A 27,460-nucleotide genomic window follows, 5' to 3' on the forward strand; every position below is an offset into this window, starting at 1 on the left:
CTGTCACGATCCGCTCCGTTCGATCCCGATGTGTGCCACGCCCACCTCGTTACCTCGTGTTCAGCCCTGATTGTGATCACCTGAGTCCTGTTATGTCTAGCTTGTCTTTTGTATTTAGTCCTCGTCTGAGTCAGTCTTCCCCAGATCCGTCATTGTATTGTCTCGATGTTCGTGCCTGTCAGCCATCCCGTTCCTATTAAAACCCTGTTTGTTCGACTTCTCGGCTCAGCTCGCCTGCTTTCCTGCTCGCCCGCCCGCCAGTCGTGACATGACCACACATTTCTGAACACAGAAGTTAATGGGGTCTGACTTGTGCATTGACAAAAAAATTGTGTATTTATGTAAAAGGTTATGGAAAATGTCTGGAATATATGCGGTGGTATTCTACAATCCAATGATGGCAAACTCAGAGTAAAGCCTATAACTGAATACAAAACTTTTTATTGCATAGAAACAGCAAATAGACACAAGCAATTCTTATTTATAAAGCTTAAATGACAGGCAGTAACTATACTTAAAAAAGTCACTTTATCACATATCCCTTCTATTTTGTGTCACCAGAAAAATATCACTTTTATTTAACAAACTGACTGGATATAATTTTCATTGATGTCTGATGGTATACTTTCAAAGAACTCCCAGAGCTTTACCTAAGCTAATGGCAAGAGATAGGCCTTTGTCTGTAACAATTACAACTAGTCAAAGAAACCATTACACTGAAGCAAGTGCCTGAAAGGAATTCTTGAGAATGGCAAGGGAGTTGAAAATACACAAGGGAACATACACATCAGTGTAGCTCCAACTGAAAAAAATCCATATTGTAAACCAATGAATGGTCAAGATTTCTAAAAAGCTAATTGAACTCACTGGGAAACACTGGTAACCTTAATTTGACTGCATAAATATTATTGTTCACTGCAAGTTTTTTAGTTAGGAAAAGAATGCCATGTACATATACTGATTCTCATTTAGCTATTAAAAAATAAAGCAGTTAAACATGAATAGAAATCTTAGACTTCTAAGGTAGATATTTTTGTCTGGGTCAGATATGTCTTAAGAGTTAGACATTCCGGTAGAAGTGTAACAGAATAACAGAATAGCAACTGGATGAAACTCTACAAACTCCTGTGAAAATCTTCCTCTCAGTTAAACCTGTACAAGGAAATATAAGCTGTTCCTCCCATCTTCCAGGAAATAACAATGAAACTGAAATTAAATGCATTTCTCCCAGATTGGTAGATACACTGAGCTGTATATTTGATATTGGCACATTCTGAAATGCTTGATAGCTTAATATCTAAAATTAACTTTTTCAATGTCTCCAATTAGTGTTCTTGCCAGGTAGATTCCCACCATCTACAATTGGAAGCAAGGAAAAGGGAAAGTTGAAATTAACCAAAGGCATACAACAACAATGAAACAATGCAGAGGTGTCAGCCCGAAAGAGCATGCTCTGCAAATGCAGAGGTGGCAATTTCAGGTCCAGAAAGTAAAAATCCAGACCATGATTTACTTTCAACCAACCGGTTGAAAGTAAATCATGGTCTGGATTTTTGCTTTCTGGACCTGAAACTGCCACCTCTGTGCAAATGAAACTGGAAAATCTCCCAAAAAGTGGCTGGGTCTTCCTTATTAAGAAATATAACGTGAGGATAAAGGTGTATTTTTGTCATACATGCTCATTTTACAGGCAAAACTTTCTTTACATTTGTTAATATTATTTATGTAATTTTAAGGAGGCTAATTTTTTGATTAGTTAACCCAAAAGAGAGAAAAAAATGAAACAGCGGTGTATGCCTTATGATGCTAATGAAGTATTTATTGAGAATATTCACTACTGGCACTAATTTACCAATTATAAGACACTGTACCAACCAACTAATATTCAGACTGCAACTGCATTTTGTTATTCATGAAGAAAATAGTGGATAGTTTCCAAATTGGCAGTAAGAAAATATTTTATCCTTAAAGTGCATGTTTAAAGGTCATAACCTGCAGCAAGGAGATGCCGATGAAGACCCCAGCCACAATGTAAATGTTGCGTGGTAGCCATTCCTCCAGCGCTACGATGCAGCCCTTCGTAAAAATTTGGCTGCTCCAGTTTGCCTAAAAGGAAATTAAGCTTCATATGAGAAATCAGGTTTAAAAAAATCCTTCAAATTGTGTTTTTTAATGGTTTTGTTCTCATACTGTTTTTTTTCTGTTGCAAACTGAGGAATTAGAAGAAACCACACAGTGTATAATTTGACTGAGACATACTCTGTAGTTAACTTCACTTTGTAAACCGCAGTAAATTCATTGGAAGGTGGTAACTGGGAGACACTGTTCATTGCTGTGTTTTATTCAGTCCCCAAAACAATTCACGATGTTCAATTATGCAGTTTTGGTGACATATTTTCCAATAACCAGCAATATGAGAATCTGAAACTGAACTTTTGGTCTTGTTGGGTTAAGCAATAACAGACAAAATGGGTTTAACAAAACAATTTAAGATTACAGTATATCCACTGAGCCACAGTGCCAAATAAACAGCACTGCTATGTTTGTATGTTATATTTGGCTACCGCAAGTAATCTATTTTTATGGCAACCTTTTTTTTCCCCTCACACTTCATGCTTAAAAACAGAAACAATGTGAGACTCCGATTTCAGTCTGTATTCATACTGGAAATCAAGATCCAGGGAACTTTTGCCCTTCTGCCCCATGGAAGGCAATTTAAGCTTACAGACAGGTTATTTTTTATAAACAATATTAGTTTATATTATATAATTAAAAAGTATTCACATCACTTTTAAAACAATATGCAAAATACTACTATACCAAATAATGAAAGGGCAAAAATAAAGCTTTAACTTCATTTGGCAAATCTGACAAAGACCACACCGCAGTGCTGTTCCTCTCATTTACCTGAAGACAGCCTTAACCTTTGTTTAGGCCATGGGTGGGCAATCTTATCCGCAAAGGGCCAGTATGTATGCAGGTTTTTGGGATAACCTGTAGGTCAGCTGTTCAAACCCAGGTGTGCAGACTCTTCAGCCAATCAGTCCTCTAATTAGTGACCTAATTAGGGAGTTGCAGCGAAAACCTGCATACACACCGGCCCTTTGCAGATAAGATTGGCCACCCCTGGTTTAGGCCGTGGGGTGGGGGAGGTTCAGTCAGATATGGATTTTAGCTTTTCTGTGAATCCATTAATAGTAATGTTTTGAGAATTCAAAAAATTAAAAAATATTCTTTTTTAAAAAGAATAACGAGGATGTAATTTACTTGTAACTTCTTGTTCGAGGAAATAAAAAATATGATGACAATTTAAGGCACATAATTTATAAACAAATTCAAAAACATCTTCAAGAAAAATAGAAACATTATGTTAAAAGAAACAATGTCGTGAAGAGTGTTCTACGTGTTTACTCTTGGGCGTCGCCGCCATTAAATCTGAGGGGGACTACCCCCCCCCCCCCCCCCCCATTTAACATAAAATATAGTTTTAAGCCATCAGTTATGTATTGCTTAACATCAAATGTCTTTTCTATGTCAGTCCATGATCATAAAGGAACTCATTTTATATTTGAGGTTACAAACTATAAATTTCATATTCAGTAAAGGAGGAATTATTTTAATGCACAGTATATCAGAGTAGTGAAAGATAAAATTGTTCAAAGATTGTTGTAAGATTTTATTAGGCTTTACCGGTGGTGCTCTGGTGTCATAGCCACACTGGGTATTCACAACAGAGTCCTGAGTAGAAAGTGAAACAGAGAATTATAGAACATGATTTTAAAAATGATGAAATTTTAAGTATACTGATATTGTAGGGTTATTACATAGATATAGCATGTCAATACTCATAACTAGGTTACATACACAGACAGACATGAGACTAACAACATGGGTACTCTTGTCTAGACTAATGAGATAACATGATACAGTGAAATTAGACAAGTTTTTGTACGGACCTTACGGGGGCCAGTGATACAGCAGGAGAACGGAACTCCGCAACGCTCCCTGCTGAGGTTCTCAGGTGTACAATTGAAGTACATATTCTCATCCCAGTCATTTGGGTTTTTGGCACCACAACACTGGTTCTGTGATTAGAGATCATTTCATTAATTGTGCTGTATTTTGTGAAGTTACGTTTTGATGCTTAGCTGCTACTTGCATTCAATACAACTTAAAGTTTTATACATTTACACAACTGAATTTTATTCAGGATACAGGATTCAGTGTCACTGGGCCCCTCATGGCACTACAAGTCCATATTCCGAAATACTCTCTAGTCTCCAACAAATTCCACGATAAAATGCTGATTGCAAGAAGAAAAAAAAATCAAACTTATATCAAACTCAAAAAGGAATCACAAGTTGACCTTTCTGAGTTATACATATTTCTCCAAGGCGAAAAATCCTGGAAAAATAAAACATAATATTTGCATCCTCCATTATGAATTTTAATTTCAATACCAATTTGCAGCTAGTAAGTAGAATATGTTTGCAGCTGCTTCAAAAATGTAAACAAATAAAAATTATCTCCATGCATCCATATGACTTATCCAGTACAGGGTAACAGTGAACTGGGAGTCTAAGCCTGGAAGCACAGGACACCTGGCACGGGGTGCCAGTCCACTGCAGAGCAGAGACTCATATTAACTACACACTATGGGAAATGGGAGTCAACAATTCACCTAACCACATGTTTCTGGAGATTAATATATGTTAATTCAAATTAACAAAATCTCATCATAACATGTGTTTTTGAGCAAACATATCTGATTTTGACAATATCCTATCAAGTAATCAAAGTGTGATGCTTAAGGGCTCTTTTTCAAACAATGTTAAAAGAAATTGTGTGCTCTGGTGGTTCTAGCCATGGATTGTAATAGTCCTCAAATAGTCCTTAAATCAAGCCTGCCTATGAAATATTACTTGGGGTAGGTTGTGCCTCTTTCTATAGCTTAAAAGCAGAGAAAAAAAAAACATGAAGGGCTCACCAATCTTTGTAATGAATCAATGAGGTTCTGAAGGTCAATGTCATCCCGGTAGGCCTTCACATTGGTCAGGAAGAAATCATTAATCCATTTCTTTAAGGGATCCTTGAAAACGAAGGCTAGCACAGCTGCCGTCAATTCCAGTAAAAAGATGAAACCGATGACTACAGTAAACTGAAAGACAAATGAAAGCTCTCCTGCTAAAAAATTCTGATATTATTACAGAAACAGATTCTGATTCTAAGAGGGATGGATGGAACTACAAGAAACCCACATACTTAGTAACAGATGATAACAATTGTTGTTTACGTACACTTAAAATACAATTGTAATTACAATTAAATTAGACAACCACAGCAAATATTAATGGAAAAAGACATGAAACCTGTAAGTTATAGCTTATCAACAAATTTTAAGTACAGAGGCAGCAATCACTTCGCTGTGTACAGCAACACATTAGCTTTTTAAAAATCATTTTCAATGGCCAGCATTCAAAAGTATGTTTCCCTGACAAAGAAGATAAGCTATATGAGCTATATGAGTGATTCTGAATAATTCACACTAACTAGGAAATCACTGGAGATCCATTTCCCGTGTCAATTCCATGCTAACAACAGGAAGACCTTCTGAAATGAGGAAAATGAGAAGGCCTGCATCAAAATCCAAGGGAGTGCAGAAAAGAGGAGTCAGAACTCACAAACTTCAGAAGGCAGATGTTCTCACGTAGTGCCCCTACACACCCAGCAAATCCTAGGATAAAGGTGACACCTCCCACTACCAGCACCAACCACACTGGGTCAAATCCATGTGACCGTGTCACTTGGGTGAGGTCCAGTAGCACTCCCTGGTGGAAATCAGACACGTGGTAACATAATTCAGTACCATTCATATACGTCACATGTTTCTTTATAATAAGGATATGAAAAGATATATTCACATATATCACAGAGATATATATCACAGATAAAGCATGGTGATATATATCACAGAAAAAGCACGGTGCACAATTCAGCATGAAAAAAGTCGCTTATTCTAGGAAATATCTATAAATAAAACAAAACCACACTTCACAGTACGAATAGTGAAACCACACATCAAAATGAAGTGCTATATGCAAATTAGCCAGCCTGTTGTTCAGTTCCTTTTTAAAAATTCCTGCCATAAAAATATTTCTGTCATCATACAGAACAGGGGTAGGTAATCTTATCCAGAAAGGGCAATTTTGTGTATGGGTCTTCGGTGCAACTCCTTAATTATATCACTAATTACACAACTGATGATCTGAACAGTTCTCACACCTGGGTTTGAACAGCTGACCTAAAGGTTATCCCAAAAAGCAGCACACACACTGACTCTTTGCAAGATAAGACTCCCCACCCCTGATATGGAAAACAAGCAAGCGTTAAATGTTGCATGTCGTGTAAAGTTGTCCTCATTTGTTTATGGGTCAAGTCCCAGTTTTGTCTTTTCCAAGAGTTAATAGCAATCACTCTATGTATTCATCTTCAGAATTTCAGAATATTCAAAACTAAAAGTTAAAAGTGCTTTGTTAGTTCGGAGTAACTAGCAAATACAACACATCGCTATACCACAAACCGTCATCATCAGTTTTAACCTTAAACTCCAAATTAAAGAGAGACAGAAGGCAGAACTTATTTATTTTTTTTAAATAAACAAAGGCAGACTTCATGTGCCATGTTTACAATCAGGACTAATTCTTTAACGCACCGGAATGAATAGTGAGGTCTGTGTGATATACTCCCCCTTTTCACAAACACTGGCTTATACAGATTCTGGAGCCATATGGTTAATACAGTCACATTATGTCAATATGAATGTGAATCCACCCATTCAGATATTTGCAGGAAGTGTTTATCCAGCATAAATGATATGCTGGATGCAATGATGGTTACTTCCTGGACGTGATGCTATTACAAGGTACTCACATCTGTATCAGTTCCGTCATGCAGTTATGTAAAAGGTAGCTTGCAATTAGTATTTTGACAGTGGAACAAAACTGACAGCACGAAGAATACAACAGAGCCATAGCGATGTAATCATTCAAACTGTTATATAAAAAAATCTAAAAATCTAATCTATTCATCTGACCCAGATTTACACCAACCCATGATGAAGCGTTAAAAACGTTTAAAAGAAAAAGAAAATCGGCAGCAAACTATATATTTAAAAATTTAACAAAAAATAATACATCAAATTTTCTCAATTGTACCTTTTCACTCCAAGCCCAGAAGCCAATAGCAATAAACGCTGCTCCAGCCAACTGTAAAGAGATAAAGAATATGTCAAAGGGCATCATAAAACTTTATTTGCATTTCTATAGAAATGGGTTAATTCTTTTAATTAAATGTCAGCAAAACATTTAACATTTAAACATTTAGCATAAATATATGCTGCTGTTTTTTGCAATTCCAACTGCATGAGGCTCCTATGAAATGCAGGTCTGCGAATTCCACTTAGGAACTCAGTGGTGGCTTATTGGTCAGGGAAGCACACTTGTAATTGAAAGATTTCAAGTTTGAATCCCCGACCGGCAAGGTACCACCCCCAAGCACTGCTCCCCGGACGCTGAATTAGCTGCCCCCTGCTATGTCACATTGTCACATATTGGTTAAATGCAGAGAACACATTTCGTTGTGGTGTGTCAACAATGACAATTAATCACTAAATTCTAAATCTAACTCTTTCACGTTGTCCATGCTACTGGTTGTGTATCGCATGTTGGGATGAGTGAAAACGAGAGAGGAAGAAATGCGAGGCAGTAGGCTACCTACTGCTTGCTATTGCTGGTGTGCCAAAACAGTTTTGGCTGACAATACAACTTTAGATGCATGTATGAACAGAACCGCAACTGACTGAATTTGCCCTGTAGCACAATACTAATGATCTCTCCAAAAAGGCGGCTCGTGGATATAATCATTCACGATCTAAGATCATCAAGTCACACACCCCTAATTAGTATTTTTAGACAATTCCATCTGGCACATGGAAATAATTATGGACTATATGTTATTTATTGTTTGTTTCTTAATTGATTGAATGATTTGGCACACACTTTTATCCAAAGCACACAAGCTGGTGACAAAGGGCAGGATCAGCCATTAGCTAGAGCAATTACAGGTAAGGGTCTTGCTCAAGAGCTGAATTGTGAACTTAATTAATGATCACATACGCAACCTTTTATGGAGAGTGTGCAATTTAAAATTTCACCTGGTCTCCTCTTTGCCAGTGCATGATAATCATTAGGATGTTTTACTCCTACAAGGGTACCGCGTTAGCAAATTGTGATTGAAAGTTTTCTTCTTTCTTCCCTGGTTCATTACAGGGCTCTCAAGTGTCACTCATTGAGAGTGACAGTCACTCTTTTCAGTCTTTTGTCACGCACTCCCGCCACACATTGTATTTCTCACGCGGAAAAATAATTTGTAGGCTAATATGCCGCAGAGCCCAATTTTTCCGCAGACCGCGGCACAGTAGCGCCTCACTATAAAACAAGCGTGTCTCCGCTGGAGTCTAATGGTGCGTTCCGTTTTTCTCTCGGAACTCGGAAATTCTGGGTTGAGTGACATTACGTCCGACAATCCCCCGTTCGAGCTACCACATCTCGGAACAAACATGGCTGCCTCCTTGAACACGCTGCTGTGTGTTGTTGCTTTATATTTTAGCAGATTTGGAGTGAGATTTTTTTTTTCCGAGAGACAAACAAACAAGAAATACGAACTAGTCAAACCACATTAAAAGCTTTATAAAATATTTTAGTACATTCATAGCGATATTCTTTTTTCGATAGGTAAACAAACTACAAACAAACCAAAGACACTAACAAGTCTGGTAAAAATCTGATACTGCATGCTAGGATACTGTTTACGGTCATGATATGGTATTCTCTAAATCGAATACGTGCAATTACATTTGTAACTATTAATACATTTAACAAAATAAACATTTTTAAAGATTTATAAAATAGAATTACTGTTGAGTGTGCAAGCCGCTATGTTGAAATTACGTCACAGGGGCAACTCGGACAACTAAAAATCTTGTCTGACATCAACGTCATAAAAGAGGCGTGTTTACGACGGGAAGTGACGTTTCGTGACGTTTTCATCCGAGTTCCGACTTGGAGAGAACGAACGCACAAGAAGCCTAATATATGCCAGTTTAAGTTGGAATTGAAATTTTATTTTAACGTTGGATGGACTTAAAAAAAACCGAAAAGCTGTAAAAACTATCAGTTTATATAAGGCCCTGAAGAATCTTTTGTAAATGAGAAAGAATATGGACCCCTTTTTCTTTAAAATGCAATTTGTATTTGTTATGTGTTTTACATTGTTTGTATACTGTTAAAAAAGCAATAAATAATAAAAAAAAAGAACGAACGCACCATTAGAGCCCCAAGAGCCTGTCACTTACCAGCCAATCAAAAAAAAGAAAGGGCCTACACAATAGCCAATCAGAAAATAGTACTATTGTATCTGAGTAAAATACAACACAACAACCAATGAAAAGGCATCCTGTGGAATGTCACTCTTGCCTGTCTTCAAAACTTGACAGCCCTATCATTATGTCTTTTTTTTTGTTAAATTGGTCTCTCCTTGCCTGCACCCAGGAATTCGTACATATATGCAAACTGATGGTAAAATGCATGAAACCGTGATGTGAAAACGAAGCTGTGCTGTTAAAAATGGAAGCACAGTCTATAGCTGATTATGGGGGAAAAAAAAACAAAAAGAGAGGAGGCTGGTGGAGAAGTATAGCCAGAGAGAGGCCCAAGACAGACACAAGTGACAACAAGAGTAAGGTTATTAAAGCTAATGTTCAGATTAAAAAATTAGGCAAGAACAGTACTTTACCCCCTTCTCTTCTGCGCATTTGACATTTTTGGTTTCAGTCAGATATCACAGAATCTCAGGCGTTGCACAAGCCAAAAGCAATACTGAAAATGATCTGGGTTGCATATAATATATAAATATTATTAATACATAATATTTGTTTAAGTTCATACTAAAAGTCCTGGCTTTGTCGCGGTAACCAGCCTTACCGCAGAATCTCGCATTTCTCTCAGCAACTTTGAAACTTTCCATTGTTGTTAATTTTACATTTTTAAAAATGAGTCCAAAATATAGTGCTTCCAGTGAGTACAATAGTAACTTTGTACACACAGAGGCATATTTCAGATGGTTTATATATTATATAAAAATGTCTTGATAGAAAATGACAAAGTCATATGACGTGGAAAGTGACCAGTACTGTTTGTTCGGAAATTGGTAATAAACAGACTTTTATGTTATTGTTCAGGCTAGCAGGCTGTTATGGGTAGTGGTGAGGGGAGCCTTTATTTATCATAAAGTTGCTTTTCACAAACTGTCACATTCGCAGGGATCTGCCATCCCTAACCCTCATTAATGTGAAGGGGTTACTGTATCAAATCTCGAGTCACTGTCAGTCTTGCATCAATACAAAAACCAGGGTTTGCAAATTAGGACAACTATATATCGGCAGGCAAGGTCATTGATTAATACCATGCTGCACAAAAAAGAAGGGTACGACCAAATCTTGTTCTGGTGCGACCAACTGAGAAAGCTGGTAAGAGAAGTGCTTCCAATAGAAGCTAACCTGGAAACCGGACTTTGCCAGCCATGGGATTCAGACCTGAGCCACAGATCACCCCAAAAAAACTGAAATTTTATATGAAAACAAATATTAAATTATAACCTTAAGACATAAACCCAAAACTTACCCAGAAGATAATGTTATAGCTGAACAATAAGTATTTGTAGCAACAGCTGACTTCTGCATTCTCATATCTGTAATAGTGCATCTTCCACCGTTTCGCTGTGAAGAGACACAACATTATACGTGAATATACGTGCAAAGTCAGAAAATATGGAAGCATCAATCTCCTTACAAGGAGCACATAAATGGTTTTAGGTTTGTTGATAACTCTGGATTCTCTTTTACGGTTTGCTTCAGATCATACCTCAGAAGGGACAAACTATTTGCCATTCCAAAAGATACTTTCTCTTTATTTTGTTGTCATTTGTCAGGCTCACAGACACACAACATATCTTCTCCTGTACTACATCCTGATAGATTTGGAATGCATTGCTCCTTTGATGTTTGGTTTCCTCCAAAATAATGCCGTGCATTGTTCAACTTTTGCTCAACTTTTCTCATATCTGTCCACAGTATTATTGTGAAACATCAAGGCAACTTTAGGAAAAATTACGAAAGGTAACAAAGATTTCTTAGGAGAGCAGGATTTCCTCCAGCTACCATAAACACCATGGCTCCAGTGTTTTTCTTATCTTATTCATTATTGCATGAGTGCAAGAGACACTTGCAGACACATAAAACAAACAAGACAAAATAATAGGGTGATCTTTTTGCTATACTGCATGGCAATGGGTACTTCATGCACTTCAGGTTTGCTCCAGTTATCGGTAATTTACCATTATTTTTAAAACGCTATGGCATCATCATTTTGCTAATTTCAGTACTTAGCGTTTTCTTACTGCTTTTTTCACTGTATTCTGAAATGTACCTTTAAGAGTTCACTCCCGTACCCACCCATCAACACTAAACCGGCGGCTCATGGGTGTGATTTAAGTCACACCCAAGTCACTCTTAGCACTGAAAGAGCTCTAAAAAAACAGTGTGAAGATAATATAAAGAAAAAATATCATGGCTTCGGCATCAGCCCAAACAGTTCCGAAACTTGTGGAAAAACAAGGTTGCTGAAATGAAACATGGAGATAGTGACAGTGTATTCATACAGGGAACTACAGGAATGGAAGGTATGCATGATTATCAGATATATATGCTGAAAATAAGATTGTCTAAATGACAATCTTTTGTATGGTTAGGGTGACCAAAAATTGTGCCTGGCCAGCATTTATAAAACTGTGAGAAGTATCCGGGATTTTTTATTATTTTTGTTGCATGGAGCTCCTAAGAGGTCAGGGTGGGAAAATAATTTTTTTAAATAGTTTTGCGTTCCCTTGCAATATTTTGCATTATTAATAATAACTGTACTGTGTCTGTTTAAAATATAAAAGACAGAGTTAACGTTATAGTGAAGTGTGCTTTAAGCATTAAACTATGGGGGACAATGCTCTTCATATAACTTTCATATTGTGTTTTTATATGTATTCATTAATCATTGCATGGTGTCCGTTCACCGCCAGTTACTTTAAGCTAGACAGCTGGGCCACTGATAGTGAAAATTCGGCCATAAAGAAATCTGGAAAACCAGATGCTTTTGTTGAAAGACATTACAGCCAGAATACCGAATATAAAGCTAACTTTACCGTGGTGTCATAGTTAAGGTTTAAACTCTGACCCACTTTCTGGAATATTTCAGCGTAAATCCACATATTCATCAAGCAAGAGTACCAGGGAGGTGTACCCAAAAGTGGGTTTGGGTTTAAACCTATCACATTAAGTTTTGAATTTAATCCATTGTTCATTTTCAAAAGCCTGATTGATGAATACTTGTACTTTTTCACCATAAAACTTTCGATGTTTATTAATTTGATCAGTTTGTGTGAATATTTATATATTTATTGCATTGGTACCGAACTGGTACCGTTATCAATCTACCATGCCAGGTACCATACTGAACCCTAAAATTTTGGTACTGAACCAACCCTAATGCGTTAACTGAATGCTGCGTTAATGTGAGTGGCAAGCCATTAATCACGTGAAATGACAGATCATACCATCAAGTTGGGAATGGGTGGTCCACAGAGCACAGAGATGAGAGCAGTACATGAACAGCGGAAAACAAGATGAGTGATATTCCCAAACCCACCATAAGTCAAGTAGGTTTATTGTCAGTTCAGCCATATACACGGTTCACAGACAAACAAAATATTGTTCCTCCAGGACTATGATGCAATACAAAGAAAAAAACAACACCAGTACCTGAAATAAGTAACTTTTGGATGCGTTTGAACAGACAGCAGAAAGGCAGAATGTGGAATTTGTAAGATAAAACTACCATTTCGACTAGGGTCTACTAACAACCTTCACTGGCATATCAAAACTGTACTGCACCAGATGTGCAGCATTTAGTGTTTGTAGCAAAATGCTAATACACAACATTCAATACACATGGATAATAGTGTTTAATGTTTTTATGCCAACCATAATGTAAAATAATGGTATTTTTAAACTTATGCGGTTACATTGAATAATTTAAGTGATATACGTGCACACATACCAATCATAGGTCAAAACATGGCTAAATTTGGCTGAATTATAGAAGCCAGAATTGGTACTAAATTAAGAGCCTTTTGGGAGCAAAAAAAAAGCTGGCTCTTATCGTTGAGCTGAGTCAAATGATCCAGCTCATTAAAAAGAGCCGTAATTCCCCTCATTCGGTAGAACAGCATCACTATTCAGTTTAGTCCATTTACATAATACCCGGGGGGCATTCCACAAAGCAGGATTTCTCAGATATCTGGAAAAACTAGAGTCACTATTGTCCAATAAGAGTTTAGCTAAGGAGCATTCCTATTTCACAGTCTTGACTCCTAACTTGTACTACAGGCAACAAATCCTGGGTTGTGTTCTACAAATCAGGGTTTCTCAGTTAGCTAGGTTAACTTAAGCTAGAAGTCATGACTGTCAAATAGGAATGCTCCTTACTGAAACTCTTATTGGACAATCGTGACTTCGAGTTATTCCACCTAACACCCCCCGCCCCCCTTTCTCCCAGACTGGATGGAGGCACAAACCTACCTTGAGTCTAGATTTCTTCGGAAATTATCAGGCATACACCATTTCATCAGAGCTCTATTGTGGAAAACAACATACACAAAGTTTTGGCATTTTTATAAGGCAAAGTAACTCAAACCTACACCTAAATGCTCATGTGTCATCTGACTCCATTTACACCCTTTCACAGACATTACTGAAATATAAATTTGCGCTTGCAGGGATAATACAGGGAATAAATGAACAATAACGGAAAGAAATTTGGGGAAAATACAATTGTTGGAGTGTTATTTGACCGAAGATTTAATCATTTTTTAAAAAGCACTACATGCAGGAATCTAGAAAATTAGAGGCCAACATTTTTATTTTTTAACTAAGCATGTGTTTGCGTTTAAAGCATTGTTTTACCCTTTACACTTCCAAAGGAATTCTGCCAGGACGAGACGCTTTAAAAACTTTATTCTATATTTCAGCTTTAACGTAAGTTTTATTATTATTATTTTCATCAAAGCAGTTTCATGCAGCATTAGATACTTGTATCTAGCTAATGAACTAAGAAGTTACAAATGAGTAGGCAGTGAGACATTTTACTTAACTGTTCAGTTTCCAATAGATAAACACGTTGCGAAAGCTAGCGCGTTAGCTAGTTAGTGTCGGCCTTTTTAAAATGTAAATATACTTCTTCTTTTGCAAATTCTTTGCTTCTGGTTAAGTATAAATATGATTTAATCTCATACTTGAATAGTTTTCCAGAAAATATCTATACTGGGACTGTAGTATTGATTTCCGGACAATCAAAAGTTCTGACTTAGAGCAGTTAGCTAGCTAGCGACTGTAAACATTAAACGGTATTTCTTTGCATGTAAACAAAGAATTTCATAAGTAATGCCAAGTCTATTAAGGGTAAAGACTGTTGTAGAGTGGAAACAGTGATTCTTTCTATACGACATCTTTGTTAAAGCGACTTGCTGCACAACACTACCCTGCACACACGGACAGTGCGACATAGTAAATCAATTCTAACCAAAACCAAACTCAGAACTTTAATATGAATATTCCGCATCAGTGGTCTGGTAAAGTGTGTTTTTATTTGAAAATTTACACACTTACTTGCGCTCTTCCGCCACATACACTGGTTACACGAGTTCTTTTTTTCCAGATATCTTTAGTTTCGGTATTACTCAAAAATCAGCTTTGACGCAATTAGATCTCCACCTAGGGGTGTGCCCCATGTCCAACGCTCGGCCGAATTCGGATCCGTTTACATACTGTTTGTCCAAGTAAATATAACTTTAATTGGGATTAATTAAACTGAAAATATTAATTGCTCGTGCTTCAAATGTAAAAGTATGTTTCATGCATTGCATACTAGCAATGACAAAATTATTTGTTCGTTTACAGTTGCAGTTGTACAGTATTCTGCCACAATGTCAAACCCTGATTCTTAAGAATCGGCTTTTCCATTAAATTTATTCCACAGATACCTATGGTTTAGTTGCGATGTAACAAGGTATTTCATTTGCTTTGCAGAACTGACCCCATTACTGCTTTTAAGAGGTGTTTTGAAGCAACCTTGGCCAAAGGCCCTATTTCACAACTATTTCACAAAATAAATCAATTACTAAGTAATGATAGTTTCAATACAATATCAAAATATTTTATTACATATATATTTATATATTCCCAGTATTGTCCATTTACACAACAACACTTTTATGCACAAAACCCGATACTCATTCTTTTTCCAACAAATAATCCACATAATTAAACTACCTCCCCTATTCACTATTAAAATTAATTTTTCCTTTCATGAGCTTTGATAAGCCTGAAAACAGTCATCAGTCCACCTAAGAGTAAAAATGGCAGCATTTCAACAATAGATCAAGGCATTTTCCATGGTATTTCTTGTCAGTCCAGTAGGCTCTGGCTGCAGCTCCGCCAGGATGTCTTCCAGAACTTGGCCTGACAGATCAGGAAGTGGTGCCTGATTCAAAGGTTCTGAAGAACTGGGCACAGCAGATACCAGGCAGTCAAACGTAGCAGTCTCCCAGGGCTCATTGTACTGCAAACAATAAGTGGAATCAGTGATGCTATCCTTACCTACATCACAGCACCCAGAGTCTGGTGTTGCAGGGGCTTCTGACTGGGAATCATAGTGGTCAAAAAGGGAATGTTTGTCAGCCTGAGTTGGGCAGAGGATGGTACCATGGGAGTTGTAGTTTTGTAGGTGTTGTAATGCTGCAGAGTCCCACAGAGTGTTAGGATATTGTAGACTTGCCATTAGGTACTGTTGGCTCATTGGGAAAAGACTAGCACTGGTATCTTTCAATGTGCCCTCTGTGTGTCCATAGAAGTAGCTAGAATATTCCAGTGAATGCTGGTGATTGAAAAAAGAATCATCATTCCACTCTTCCTTTATCTGAGTGTGGATCACTGGCTGTAGAGAAGGATGCTTTAGATTCAGTGAGTCCTGTACTGTGAGTGAGGCAGATTGTACATTCTCTTCCACTGCCTGGTGGTTTGAGTAAATGGCTTGGCCTTGTTTCCTTGTGCCCTTGTACTTTAAAGTTCTGGCTCTCCTATTCTGGAACCACACCTGGAAAAGAATAATAAAATGAATAACTGAATAATATATATTCACATACAACCAACTGTAATTATAATACTTCAAATGCTTTCATTAATGATTATCCAAACATATTACAACAGTCACATAGATTACAATCAGAGTCTCCTCAGCTAATTTATTATCTAGTATCTTGTATTGTTGCTACTGTTCAGTTTTGTAGAGCCTGTCCACAGTCCTGAGAAAATAGCAGATAAGTTATGGACGCTCATATCATCTTGATACCATGGTTTAACAAAACCTGGTACACTATCGACCATTCATTCATAAGAGTCTCTATGCAATTATAATCTTATTCCTGTCTTGTTGGAGCGTTTTCTTTTACTTAATGAAGCAGTTTACTCGAATATTTATTATGGTATCATAGATGCTGAAGCAATTTACTCGAATATTTAGCACGTGCGTGTGTGTGTGTGTATGTGGGTGTGTGTGTGTGTCTGTGTCTGTCTGTCTGTGTTTTCAAGTGCTACAGACTTTTTGTGTTTGTCAGTGTAGTGCAGAAGGTACAAACCTGGATGCGTGACTCAGGTAGGCCTGTCGCCTGGGACAGACTCTCTCGCAGGCTAATGCCAGGATACGGATTCGTCTCAAACGTGGCGCGCAGCAGCTCCACGTGCTCCTGGGAGAAGCTTGTCCGCTTCCTGCGGCTGGCGGCTCGGGACTGGGTGGTAGGAACTGTTTGGTTGAACATGCCTGAAACATAAAACAGAAAGAGGTGTCAAAGTGTGGTCTGTTACAGGGCCCAGAGAACCTTTTCTATGTTATTATATCATATTAATTATATCATTTTCATTCTTTTAATTATTTTTATTGTTTTATACATATGTAACAGGCATTGAAACACAATTATTATTTGATTATAATAATATTCATGATGATTTCTTACCATGGTTTGATTCTTTCCACATGCTGTTGGGATGAATTGAGAAGGCCGACTGTATCTGTGATAGACAGCAAGTATCTTGGTCTTTCTCTAATGCTGGTGTTTTCTTAAATGTCTGCTTGTGGTCACAGGCAAACCCTTTTATACCGTCCTCTCACAACAACCAACAGAGAAAGGCTTAGTGCTTGTTTTATCTGCAGTGGGGAAGGTTAAGGGTTTGGGCTCTTTGAAAGCTAGTGGTGATGTCACACTCTGATGGGCTGCTAACTCCACAATCCACACCTTAGCCCAGCCTTCAAAGACTCCACACTCACAAGTAACAGGGAAAAATGTTCTTGTTGTATGATTCAGTTTTATATTTTCAGATCTAGATTTTCAAGATGATCTTACACATACTGGTGTCATGTCATGCATTTATTTCTTTTCCATTTAACCATTTTTCATAACCGCTGATCCAGCAGAGTGTCATGGTATTAACCTGGAAGAACTGGCCACAAGCTTGGAGTAGAAGATGAGTGTGTTGCTCTTGTGACCCTTTATTTACCTTATTAGCATTTATTTAGTTATATCAAGTTGATTCGACAATGTGAAAAGAGTTCTAATGTGCTTAAAATTTATGAAGAGAAATCACAGAGTTACAGCAATAAAAGAACCAATATATTAAGCGAAATGGTTTGAAACTTAATGTACGTAAATAATGTTGTCAGTAAAAAAGCAGATATATATATATATAATGACACACAAAGAGTAGTATTAATCTGCCAATAATAATAGTGTAAATTAAAAAAAATGTGATTATGTCAAAACCCAGTTGCAGCTTTTAGATTTAAATGAGCTCAGTTTTTAAAGGAGAAACATTGATCTATTGAAGGTCCAGATGATAAACTTGTCAATACAATTATGTGTTGTTTAGAATAGCTTTATATTATAATTGCAATGCAAACAAGCATAGTTGAGCATTTAATCAATAAAACAAAAGACTTTATAAAATCATTAACTAACACACCCATTAGTAAAATGCTCTAAGCTAATCAGTTCCAATGTCCTTGAAGAAAACCTTTTCCTTAAGTGTTTCTTAAGTTTTATTTGAACACAGAGCATAATCAACTGTCAAAACTACAAAAATACAGGTGATTAACTGTTGATTAGTTGTTCTTCTTTAGGTCAGGCTTTTGGGGTGAGAGGACAAGCAACTTGTGCCGTAAAGTGGCCAACTTGTGCTGACTTGTCTAGACGTAGGACAAAAATACTGCAAATGCTTGTAAATAAATATATTTCATTGCTAATAGCATTATTTGTTTTGCTTTGTTATTCCTGTTTCATTTTATTGTGTTACTAAATTAACTGGCTATAGTGGAGTAACACCTCAATAAAACAAATGCAAAATGTGCTGCATGGGATGGAACAGCATTTGGTAAATGTTATACTGTCTTGTATTATCTTACTATCTGAACTATTCATTGCTGTACAAGCAAGTAGTTGATCCACTATGGGTGAAAACAAGAGATATTCAATTCTGGTTATTCGATGGATACTCTTAAAATATTATGTTAATAAAGAGGAGTTTTAAAAATACTGGCCTACATGAGATATTTTAGATAATTAAATTTGCACTTAACTTGCACTTAATTAAAACATGATTCATGGGGATATTGTCTAATGAATATTTAAAACAATAGTTTTATCATGGCATGTACATTTGTGTAAGTTAGTTCCAAAACGGTTTGTATATTTTTTGCCATTATCTTTTTAAGAACTGTGCACACATCCGCTGCACACCAACAGGGACAATCAGCACTAGGTAGGCTAATGGTAGCTATGGGTAGTTGAAAGGAAACCACATGGACACAGCTGGCGGCCGCTAATGGCTTGAACCAGGGGGTGGTACCATCTTCTCCAGCACTGCCTGGGGAGAAACTCCAGAGATGTAATGAGTAAAGCCAGCGGCACATGCTCTCCCTGCCCATGTGACTATTGGAGCGAGAAGTCATCCAGTATTAGAAAGCCAAACTGCGTTTAAGGACAAGAATTACATTACTGGATATGCCATTGAAAGATGAATGGATTCTAGCAGCTTTCCTGGATTATCCGCAATGCTGAATTGAATCAAGCCCTCTTATTCAGATCAAGACCCGAACCTGTGTGTATGTGGATTGTAATTCTCACAGCTGGTGCATAACTGGGAGAATCATCGCATATAGTTACAGATCTCTATCATCCTCCACAGAAGAGCAGACATTCTTACTTAATCATACTTATATTAAAACTCTTTATCAAAATTTCTTCTCTTGTTTTTCAGCTACAGTCAAGACCGTAGATATGAAGTCAACACCGGAGGGGGACCAAAACCGTAATTATAATATATACTGGGGGACGACGACATTGTGAGCACATCTGAATGCCCCCCCCCCCCCCCAATATATTTTATAATTATGACCTTGGCTACAGTTGTATGTAAATATTTTGGGATCCTTGTTTTAAATGTGAGATCGTTTCCTAAATGTTTTATCTATGTTTTAACAGCCGTGCTTAAGCTTTCACCTACAACCCTGTATCAGGCACTGTTACAGTCATGCATATCGCGTTTGTGGTGATTGACACACACAAAGTATTTAATTGATAATGCAACACAAGATCTTTACTATATGTGAAGCTTTGAAGGGATTGGAAATATTACTAAGATTTTGCATTTATGTATCAGAAGCCAGTATATTTACTGCTGGTTGTGGGGTTTTTTTTAAAAACCATCTGGGAGTTCTTTTTATTTCTGGCGCTTATTTTGAGAGGTCGAGGCCTGAAAAGTTTGGGTACAAATGCCTAATTGCATAATCAGTTATTCACAATGCATTTTTGTATTTGGTGCAAACCGACTTTGTAGTAGCGCATTTTCACCACAAGGTGGTGCCAGTTGACTGTGCATGTTTCATGTCAAATTTGTATTCCTAACCTCAGGATAGGGTGAGCAGCTACAATGTCCTTAAATGCTCGAGGATGGTCTAGATATCTCATGTAGACTTTGAAGGGCGAATAGAAGGACGAGCTTGTTTTTCCATTGCACTGTAATTGATCTGGTCGTGATTGAACTTTTTGGAAAAGTAAGAGGTGTTTGATCTAGACCAAGGCCGTCTTCTTGAATTAACACAGCACCAGTACCCGTGCCGGCCACCTCGGCCTTGAATAAGATAGTGAAATCAGGGGCACACTACTGGAGAACTAAACTCTTGATTTTTAAAAAAAAAAAACAGCTTGACAATCAGAGGACCACAGAAAATCTGGTGTCACAGAGAAGGTTTGTTAGAGGTAAAACGACACTTGAAAAAAATTCCTCAGAACCTTCTGTAGTATCCAGCCATCCAGCCAGGAAAGCGCGAAAGCTCTTCTTTGTCTTGGGTACCGGAAAAAACACTAATAACCTCAATCTTGGCTTCCAAAGGGCAAAGAACAACCCTGAGCAAAGGCACTTAACCCCCGAAATGCTCCAGGGGTCCCAGATAAATGGACTGACCCTGTGCTTAGACCCAGAGCTTCACACTCAACTGTGCAAATGTGTGTGTGTGTGTGGTCCAGGTATACCTAATAATGTGATGAATACCTGTCTTTTTTTACCTTATGGGGTAAAAACTCTGTTTTACAAAAATCTGTGACTACAATGAAAAGACTAAAAATGCAAAAACTCTTGTACTTTGTTTGGTTACTTATGGTTATGGTTAGGGCTGGATAGGGATTAAGGTTGTCATAGTTAGCATAAGCATTTTTCCTATAGAAATGAATGAGCGGTCCCCAAAAAGATATGATTACACGACTGTGTGTGTGTGTGTGTGTGTGCGTGTGTGTGTGTGTGTGTGTGTATGTGTTTGTCTCAAAGGAGAGCATGATGGGATATATGAAAAGAAGCATTCCTATGTACCTGTAATTCAGCTGTGGCAAATAAAGCATCATTTCATTTCCAATCCCGTTTACCCAAGTATGTCACAATAGCATGATAAATCTCAGATGTAGCCTGGTCCAGGGCAAGAGAGATGTCTTGAAAACATGGAAACACAAGGTAAGGAGGGGCAATTATCCACATCAGTTGGGCCTGATTCATTAAGCGTGGAATGTAGCGTGGGATGTGATTTTTTTTCTTTTCCTTTTCATCTGAATAATGAATAGTGTAGGAAGGAATTTGGGATGGAAAAAGCTAATGGAAAAAGCTGAGATTTCAGGAGCTTCTTCAGTGGGTAGGATTTGCCAGTAGCCAAAAGTAATCCTTTCCTGTTTTGTCATTTCTACTGTTTCTAGAATAGTGGAACAAATTCCAGAATACCCTGGAATGTCCAGGGCAAGGGGCATGCACTCCTTTGTCCATTTCAGCGGCTGTATTTTGATATGTTCTTAATGAAGCAGTGCTTCTGCTTTGAAAGTAAACTCTGCCCTTTTCCTTCTTGCCTCCATGGCTACTACAAACCGTAGCACGTTTCTTCTCAACAGCCTCCAAATGGAAGCTACCGTGGTCTTACCTCCAGTCTAACTATATGCCCTTTTGGTTCCTTACATCTGTCTCTCTCATGGGCAGTCTTCACAGCTATCTCTGCTGTTCAAGTAGTCCAGCTTTGCCTCCTTGGCATGATGTTTCTCTTCCTCGCTCTTTCACTATCTGCCTGTGGGCCAGCTCCTAAGATCTGCAGCTGTATGCCTCCAGCCTCTAACAGTTGTCACCTCCCTGTTTTGTGCAGACTCCTCCTGGCCTCTGTCAAGACACCAAATCTCCCCTCCGTCAAGACACCAAATCTCCCCTCTGTCAAGACACCAAATCTCCCCTCCGTCAAGACACCAAATCTCCCCTCTGTCAAGACACCAAATCTCCCCTCTGTCAAGACACCAAATCTCCCCTCTGTCAAGACACCAAATCTCCCCTCTGTCAAGACACCAAATCTCCCCGGCTCCTCTTTGGCACAAACTGCAGTTCTGGTTACTTTCTGCTCACTCTTCACTCTCTACTTTCTACTTCCCTCTTGCATTTGTGGCTTATCCATTTTAGTGGGAGGTCACCACAAATTTCCTAATTTCACTTTGTCCTTAACAGTAATTATGCTTCCAAACTGTCCACTGCTCGAATCATACAGATAACCCAGTGTCTAGTATTATACGGGTCAAGATTAATTTTTTCCTTTACTGCCATGTACCTTAACACAACAACACTGGCAAATGTAATTATTTAACTGATGGTATTTATATAGCTTATCAGACACAACAGCAGCATGTCAGTCTATCAGTCAGTCTACAGACACGATGCCTTTGGACAAAATAAAGGTTCCTGAAACCCCTTCAAAAGCCTGGGTCTGTTCTGTTTTCATTTGGAAACCAGGCAAAGAGGGTGAGAGAGACACCGAGAGAGAAAAGGGAGGGGGGCCTTCTGACAGCCTGCCTCAGCCTGTTAAAATTCCTGTGGTGTCGCTCTCACTAGAACGTTCACTCGTTTTCTCTTACTGTCTCCATCTCTGTTGTGCTCCTGATCACTGTGATTTGACTTATTACTTTTGAAACTTTTTGAAATCATTTCCTTTGAAGAACATCAACAGATTCCACTCTCCCAAAACATCACACTTAGAGTCAGATTCCAGCTTTCACCTATAAGATGGCCTTGTTTGAACTCCTGCATCTCCTCATTGGCCAGGTAAATGTAGGTAAGATGTGTAAATGAGTAGCTCTTAGATTCCTTGCATGGTACAATAGTGGGTGAGCCAAATGGAAAAACTGATCGTTGGAAAAATACTGAAAAATCCCTTTGTTCGTTTCTACTACATTTTGTTCTGAAATATCCAGCAACTCTTGAAGATCTCTGCAAATGTGTCTGTGTACCATTGAAAATATCTGATAGGGATTTTGGATGTGGGTGAGGCTTTTGTTCAGTCATTTGACCGTTTTTTTAATTCTATATTTTAATGCAAATGTTGTCTAATTCGATATCTGTGAGAATATTGAAGTGTTACCTGCAAGTAGCAGTTCAAAGAAAAAATATGTAAACCGCCGAATTGGTCACAGTGTTTCTAACCTCTAACAGGCAGTGTGTCCAAATTGTTTTATAAAATATGTAAGAAACTTCCATCATAAAACAGATAAATGTAATTCCTCTCTGTAAACAAAATATATCCGATCCATCCTTTTGGATGATTGTGCAGTACTTTTAACTACAGATTTACTGTCTGATTTTACTTTTCTCGTCAATTTGCTACATACTCTAAATAACAATATTTGTGACTTCACTCACATAGGAATGTTCAAATTCTGCAAAAAGTTATTAAACAATCAAGACTTGGCTAATTCTCTGCCCCGTCTTCTGATCTAAATTTTCTATTGTTGTTTCTTTGCATATAACACTCACTAGCCCAAGTGTGTGTCAATAATAATCAGTTATTTTTGTGTGAGATTCTTGTTCTTAAGGAGAACTGACCACAACTTCTCACTCAATTTAAGTAAATGAGTACATGGTTACATCCTAAAAACAGTGTTTCATGATTAATGTTGTTGACCTCAAGAATAAGAATACTCCTATTTATTGCTTGCCCCAATGGTCAGCCCTGTAGTGTCACACTGTCAGAGTTCAGGGTTCAAGTCTTGTGCATGGAGTTATATTTTCAGTTAGATGAATTGGGATCTCTAATTGGCTGTAGGTTCACTGTGACCCGGTACTGGATAAGCACTTCTGGTTGGCTGGATGGATGTGTATCAGATCAAAATAAAAGCATTATACACTTAAATACAATATGAGGGAAATAAAAAACTTTATTTTGCAATAAACACTTTCAGAAATTCTCATTTATATGCAAAATAACTATTTGAATTTTACAAAACATAATTTATAACATAAAATGGAATACATCAAAGGCAACTGGGGAGCTTTGTGCTTATTCACTGCTGCAAGATGTATCAAGAGGCACCTGGACACTGTTTTGTGTGCTAGTTAATCTATATTATGTTTCCGGAAGGATACTGGTGTAGGTAAGGTGCACGCTCTGATTACAGTGCGTTGCCGTCCCCACCATGACAAACCGCCTCAGGGGTGAGAACCTGAGTGCAGCCAGGTGGCAGGTGATACCTCAGCACCACACTAGTCCGAATGGACCAGTTTGAGGTTTTTTCGGGTGGCTGAAGTGCCAGTCCTACGTAGGGTATTAACAAAATGGTTGTTCACTAATAGTACTCCTAGTCTATACTGTCCACTTTGTAGTGTGTACTCGAAAAACTGTAAACAAAACAGTATTCAACAGAAACTAGGACACATTCCTAGTGTGTCAGAGGAGCATATTGTCTGGATAAACCTGAGCAGTTTTGGTAAATTATTGGGTTTATGAAGGTCATAGGTGTTCTGTATACACTGAGCCAAGGTGGTGCTGGGTTGAGTCATCCTTACTGCGTTCCAGTGCAGCATAATGAGAAACACATGGTACAGTACAAGCTGTGGAGTGGGAGTAAGACAGGCCAGCACTCTATTCAGATTTCCCTGCCAAATTCAACAAACTGCCTCCGCAGGTCTTATCTCTATGTATATCCGTGTTTGTTAGAGAATGGTCTTCGAGACATTGCAGGATTACCATCGTTTGTGCTTCTCAAGATTTTCTATTTACAGTTTTCAACTGACATAAAATGCTCAATATCTATTAACCTGATGATGGGAGTGTTTCAGAGAGCTATATACAATATCAATATTGTCATCAAGGTAACCTGTCATTTAATATTAGTCCCACATAAACCATTGCATACAGTTTGAACTAGAGATTACAGTAAAAGTTTTTGAGTATTTTATATGGAGCTGGGTGTTACAAGTACTTGTGTTTATGTACAACAGCAAACATTCTGATTCTTATCTTATGTACAACAGCAAAGTACTTAGTTTTTTTTTTATCTGAATGGAAGACTGGGGAACCCTTCAAAATTATAGGATAAGACCTTGCATGACAAATAACAAAAGAAGACAACTGTAACTGTCAAGTTATGTACACTAGAGTAGTGATACTGTGTTCATCCCTGCGGGGTCTTTACCTACCCTATCTTGCTCTCCCTGAGGCACACAGAGGTGTAATGGAGGGTAAACAAAAGTATATGGCAAGGGGAATGCAGGTATACGTCTAAAAAAATGTGTTTACCATATACCTACCTAATTGTCAGAAATGCATATCAGTCAGAGGAGACAAGGGTATATGTAATTATACGGTATAAAAGCATACCACCTACCTGGACACAATATACCACCCACACAGACCCATATACAGAAAACGGAGAGTTTGGGGTACACAGGCAGTACTGGTCAAAGCCCATACAGAGCCCGAGGCAGCTTCATTATCAGCACCCCTCATAAGATGGTGCCCTAGATGGCTCCCAGTGTCACGTGATGGTTAACTGGCACTGGTCACATGGCAGGGTCAGCCAGCATCCCCGGAGCAATTGGGGTTAAGGTCTAAACAGTGACATCATTCACCTGGCAATGGAATTTGAACCAATGACCTCATGAGCGTGGAGTCCTAACCTGCAGAGCCACACATTGCCCCATATTTTGAGAATATTCACCTGACTGATGAAGGTTACTGATCACCACTGTCCTACTCGGGGTTGTGCAGGACAAGAGCACGACCTACTGTGCAAGGCTGTCCAATCCCAGGCTTGCCACGGTCACACTACCCTGCGTGACAGACTTGACACTTTGGAGAAGGTAAGAAATCCACATACCAAAACAGAGCAATTCAGTCATACGTATGGTAAATGCATGCATTGTCATGTCACCCATTGAATAGGTGATGAAAAAACAACTAAAACTGAATATAAAAAACTACTGGCAAATAGGCTCCTATAATCATCTATATATCTTTGTTTGGCAGCATGTGGAAGACGCCATGTGGAAGCTAGAGACAGAACTGGCTTTTCTGCTTAATGTGATTGAACTTCCCAAGTGGCATTCTATTCCAAGCATGGATACGTGACACTGGTATTCTAGCTATCCAAGACCACATTGGGCTATGCTAAAAAGATCAAAAACGAACCACCTTATATTTGCCTTTAAACAGAAGAATTCTAGCTTGATCCAGTTTGTTCTGCCTTTGTTCAAACATGTCTCTCATTTTTTGTATTTAAATATCATAAAATGTGTTTTATATGAGAATAATGTGTAGCGTCATTTTTTAACACATGCAGCAGATATTGAGACATAGATCGCAAAACCCTGTAACACACAGTAAAAGAGGAAACATCTTATTCTACATACTCACAGCACTTACATTCATAGCATATCACTGCATAATGATCGACCTAATCAAAATAAAAATTATTTAGAACTATATATAGAATTGAAAGTTAAGATATTTATTTAGTGTAAAAAAAAATTGTACAATATTTGAGTTTTAGACTAATTGGTTATGAGAATAAAGTAAATAACACAGGAGTGTATTTACAAAATAGAACATCAATGAGAAGCCATTGTTTTGTGCACCAAATTCAGATCAGTGTAACTGAAGCAAAACTGATGTACAATTTAGTAATTACTTCCATTGTTTATGTAACACATAGAGCTCTGGAAAAAAATTAAGAGATCACAGCATAATTTTTTGTCTCACTCATTTCTCAATTTATGGGTGTGTGTCTGTGAATAATGCACTTCCCACCTGCACTTAATGTGTCCTATTCACCCTTGAAGGTCACTTGATGTCATCCTCCGATTTATGAGAAAGTAAGTCGTTTTTTAAGGGAACTCTGAAAAGATGTATGTATGCATTTTACTATATATAATATTAAGTAAAACACACACTTTTTTAAAAAAAAATCTCTTTATAATTTGTGGTACAGCAAGTTAAAGATCATGACTCTAAACACATACTATTGTACTTTATCTAAAGCTTATTAAAGCGCTGTGACTGCATATGGAGTTTGCATCTTCTTCCCCCCACAATACAAAGAGATTAAGTTAGTTTAGTTCAGGGCTCTTCAAATCTGGCCCTCGATTCCAAATCCAGGCCTTGATTTCAGTCCTCCCAGATAGTTAGTTTAATGATGACTGATTCTGATTGGCCACAGAGGCTTCACATATAGCTCACAGGTAAAGGAAGGCTGGAAAATCAGCAGTGCTCAGCCCTTGAGAACTGTTATTTGAATAGCCCTGGTCTGGTTGGTGTCTCTGTCTTTTCTGCTCTGTGATCGACTGGCATTCTGGGTGTAATTGTGCCCTGTGCTGAATAGCAGGAGCTGCTTCAATTACCACAAA

The 27,460-nt window shown here is 37.9% G+C and overlaps 1 protein-coding gene and 1 long non-coding RNA gene across 4 annotated transcripts; one reads left to right on the forward strand and one right to left on the reverse strand.

Annotated features, from left to right (window-relative positions):
• Window positions 1-421: 421 nt before the first annotated feature.
• Window positions 422-14,979, reverse strand: tspan14 (tetraspanin 14). 2 transcript variants are annotated; one of them, XM_023841673.2, is made up of 10 exons: window positions 14,831-14,979; window positions 13,745-13,798; window positions 10,740-10,834; window positions 7,215-7,265; window positions 5,682-5,828; window positions 4,988-5,158; window positions 3,957-4,085; window positions 3,691-3,738; window positions 1,993-2,106; window positions 422-1,356 (listed from the first exon to the last, which is right to left on the reverse strand). In XM_023841673.2, the coding sequence occupies exons 3-10, from the start codon at window positions 10,818-10,820 to the stop codon at window positions 1,291-1,293; spliced, it is 807 nt and encodes a 268-aa protein (XP_023697441.1). In that variant the 5' UTR covers window positions 10,821-10,834; window positions 13,745-13,798; window positions 14,831-14,979; the 3' UTR covers window positions 422-1,290. The 2 variants fall into 2 exon arrangements, with proteins under 2 accessions (XP_023697441.1, XP_023697451.1); XM_023841683.2 differs by lacking the exon at window positions 14,831-14,979 and adding an exon at window positions 14,317-14,658.
• Window positions 11,604-26,307, forward strand: LOC140588178 (uncharacterized). 2 transcript variants are annotated; one of them, XR_011989473.1, is made up of 3 exons: window positions 11,604-11,796; window positions 25,827-25,918; window positions 26,085-26,307. It is a non-coding gene; the product is annotated as an uncharacterized lncRNA (long non-coding RNA). The 2 variants fall into 2 exon arrangements; XR_011989474.1 differs by lacking the exon at window positions 11,604-11,796 and adding an exon at window positions 14,104-14,200.
• The last annotated feature ends 1,153 nt before the right edge of the window (window positions 26,308-27,460 follow it).

Source organism: Paramormyrops kingsleyae, chromosome 3 (genome assembly GCF_048594095.1).
Source record: "Paramormyrops kingsleyae isolate MSU_618 chromosome 3, PKINGS_0.4, whole genome shotgun sequence".
NCBI classification, from domain to species: Eukaryota; Metazoa; Chordata; class Actinopteri; order Osteoglossiformes; family Mormyridae; genus Paramormyrops; species Paramormyrops kingsleyae.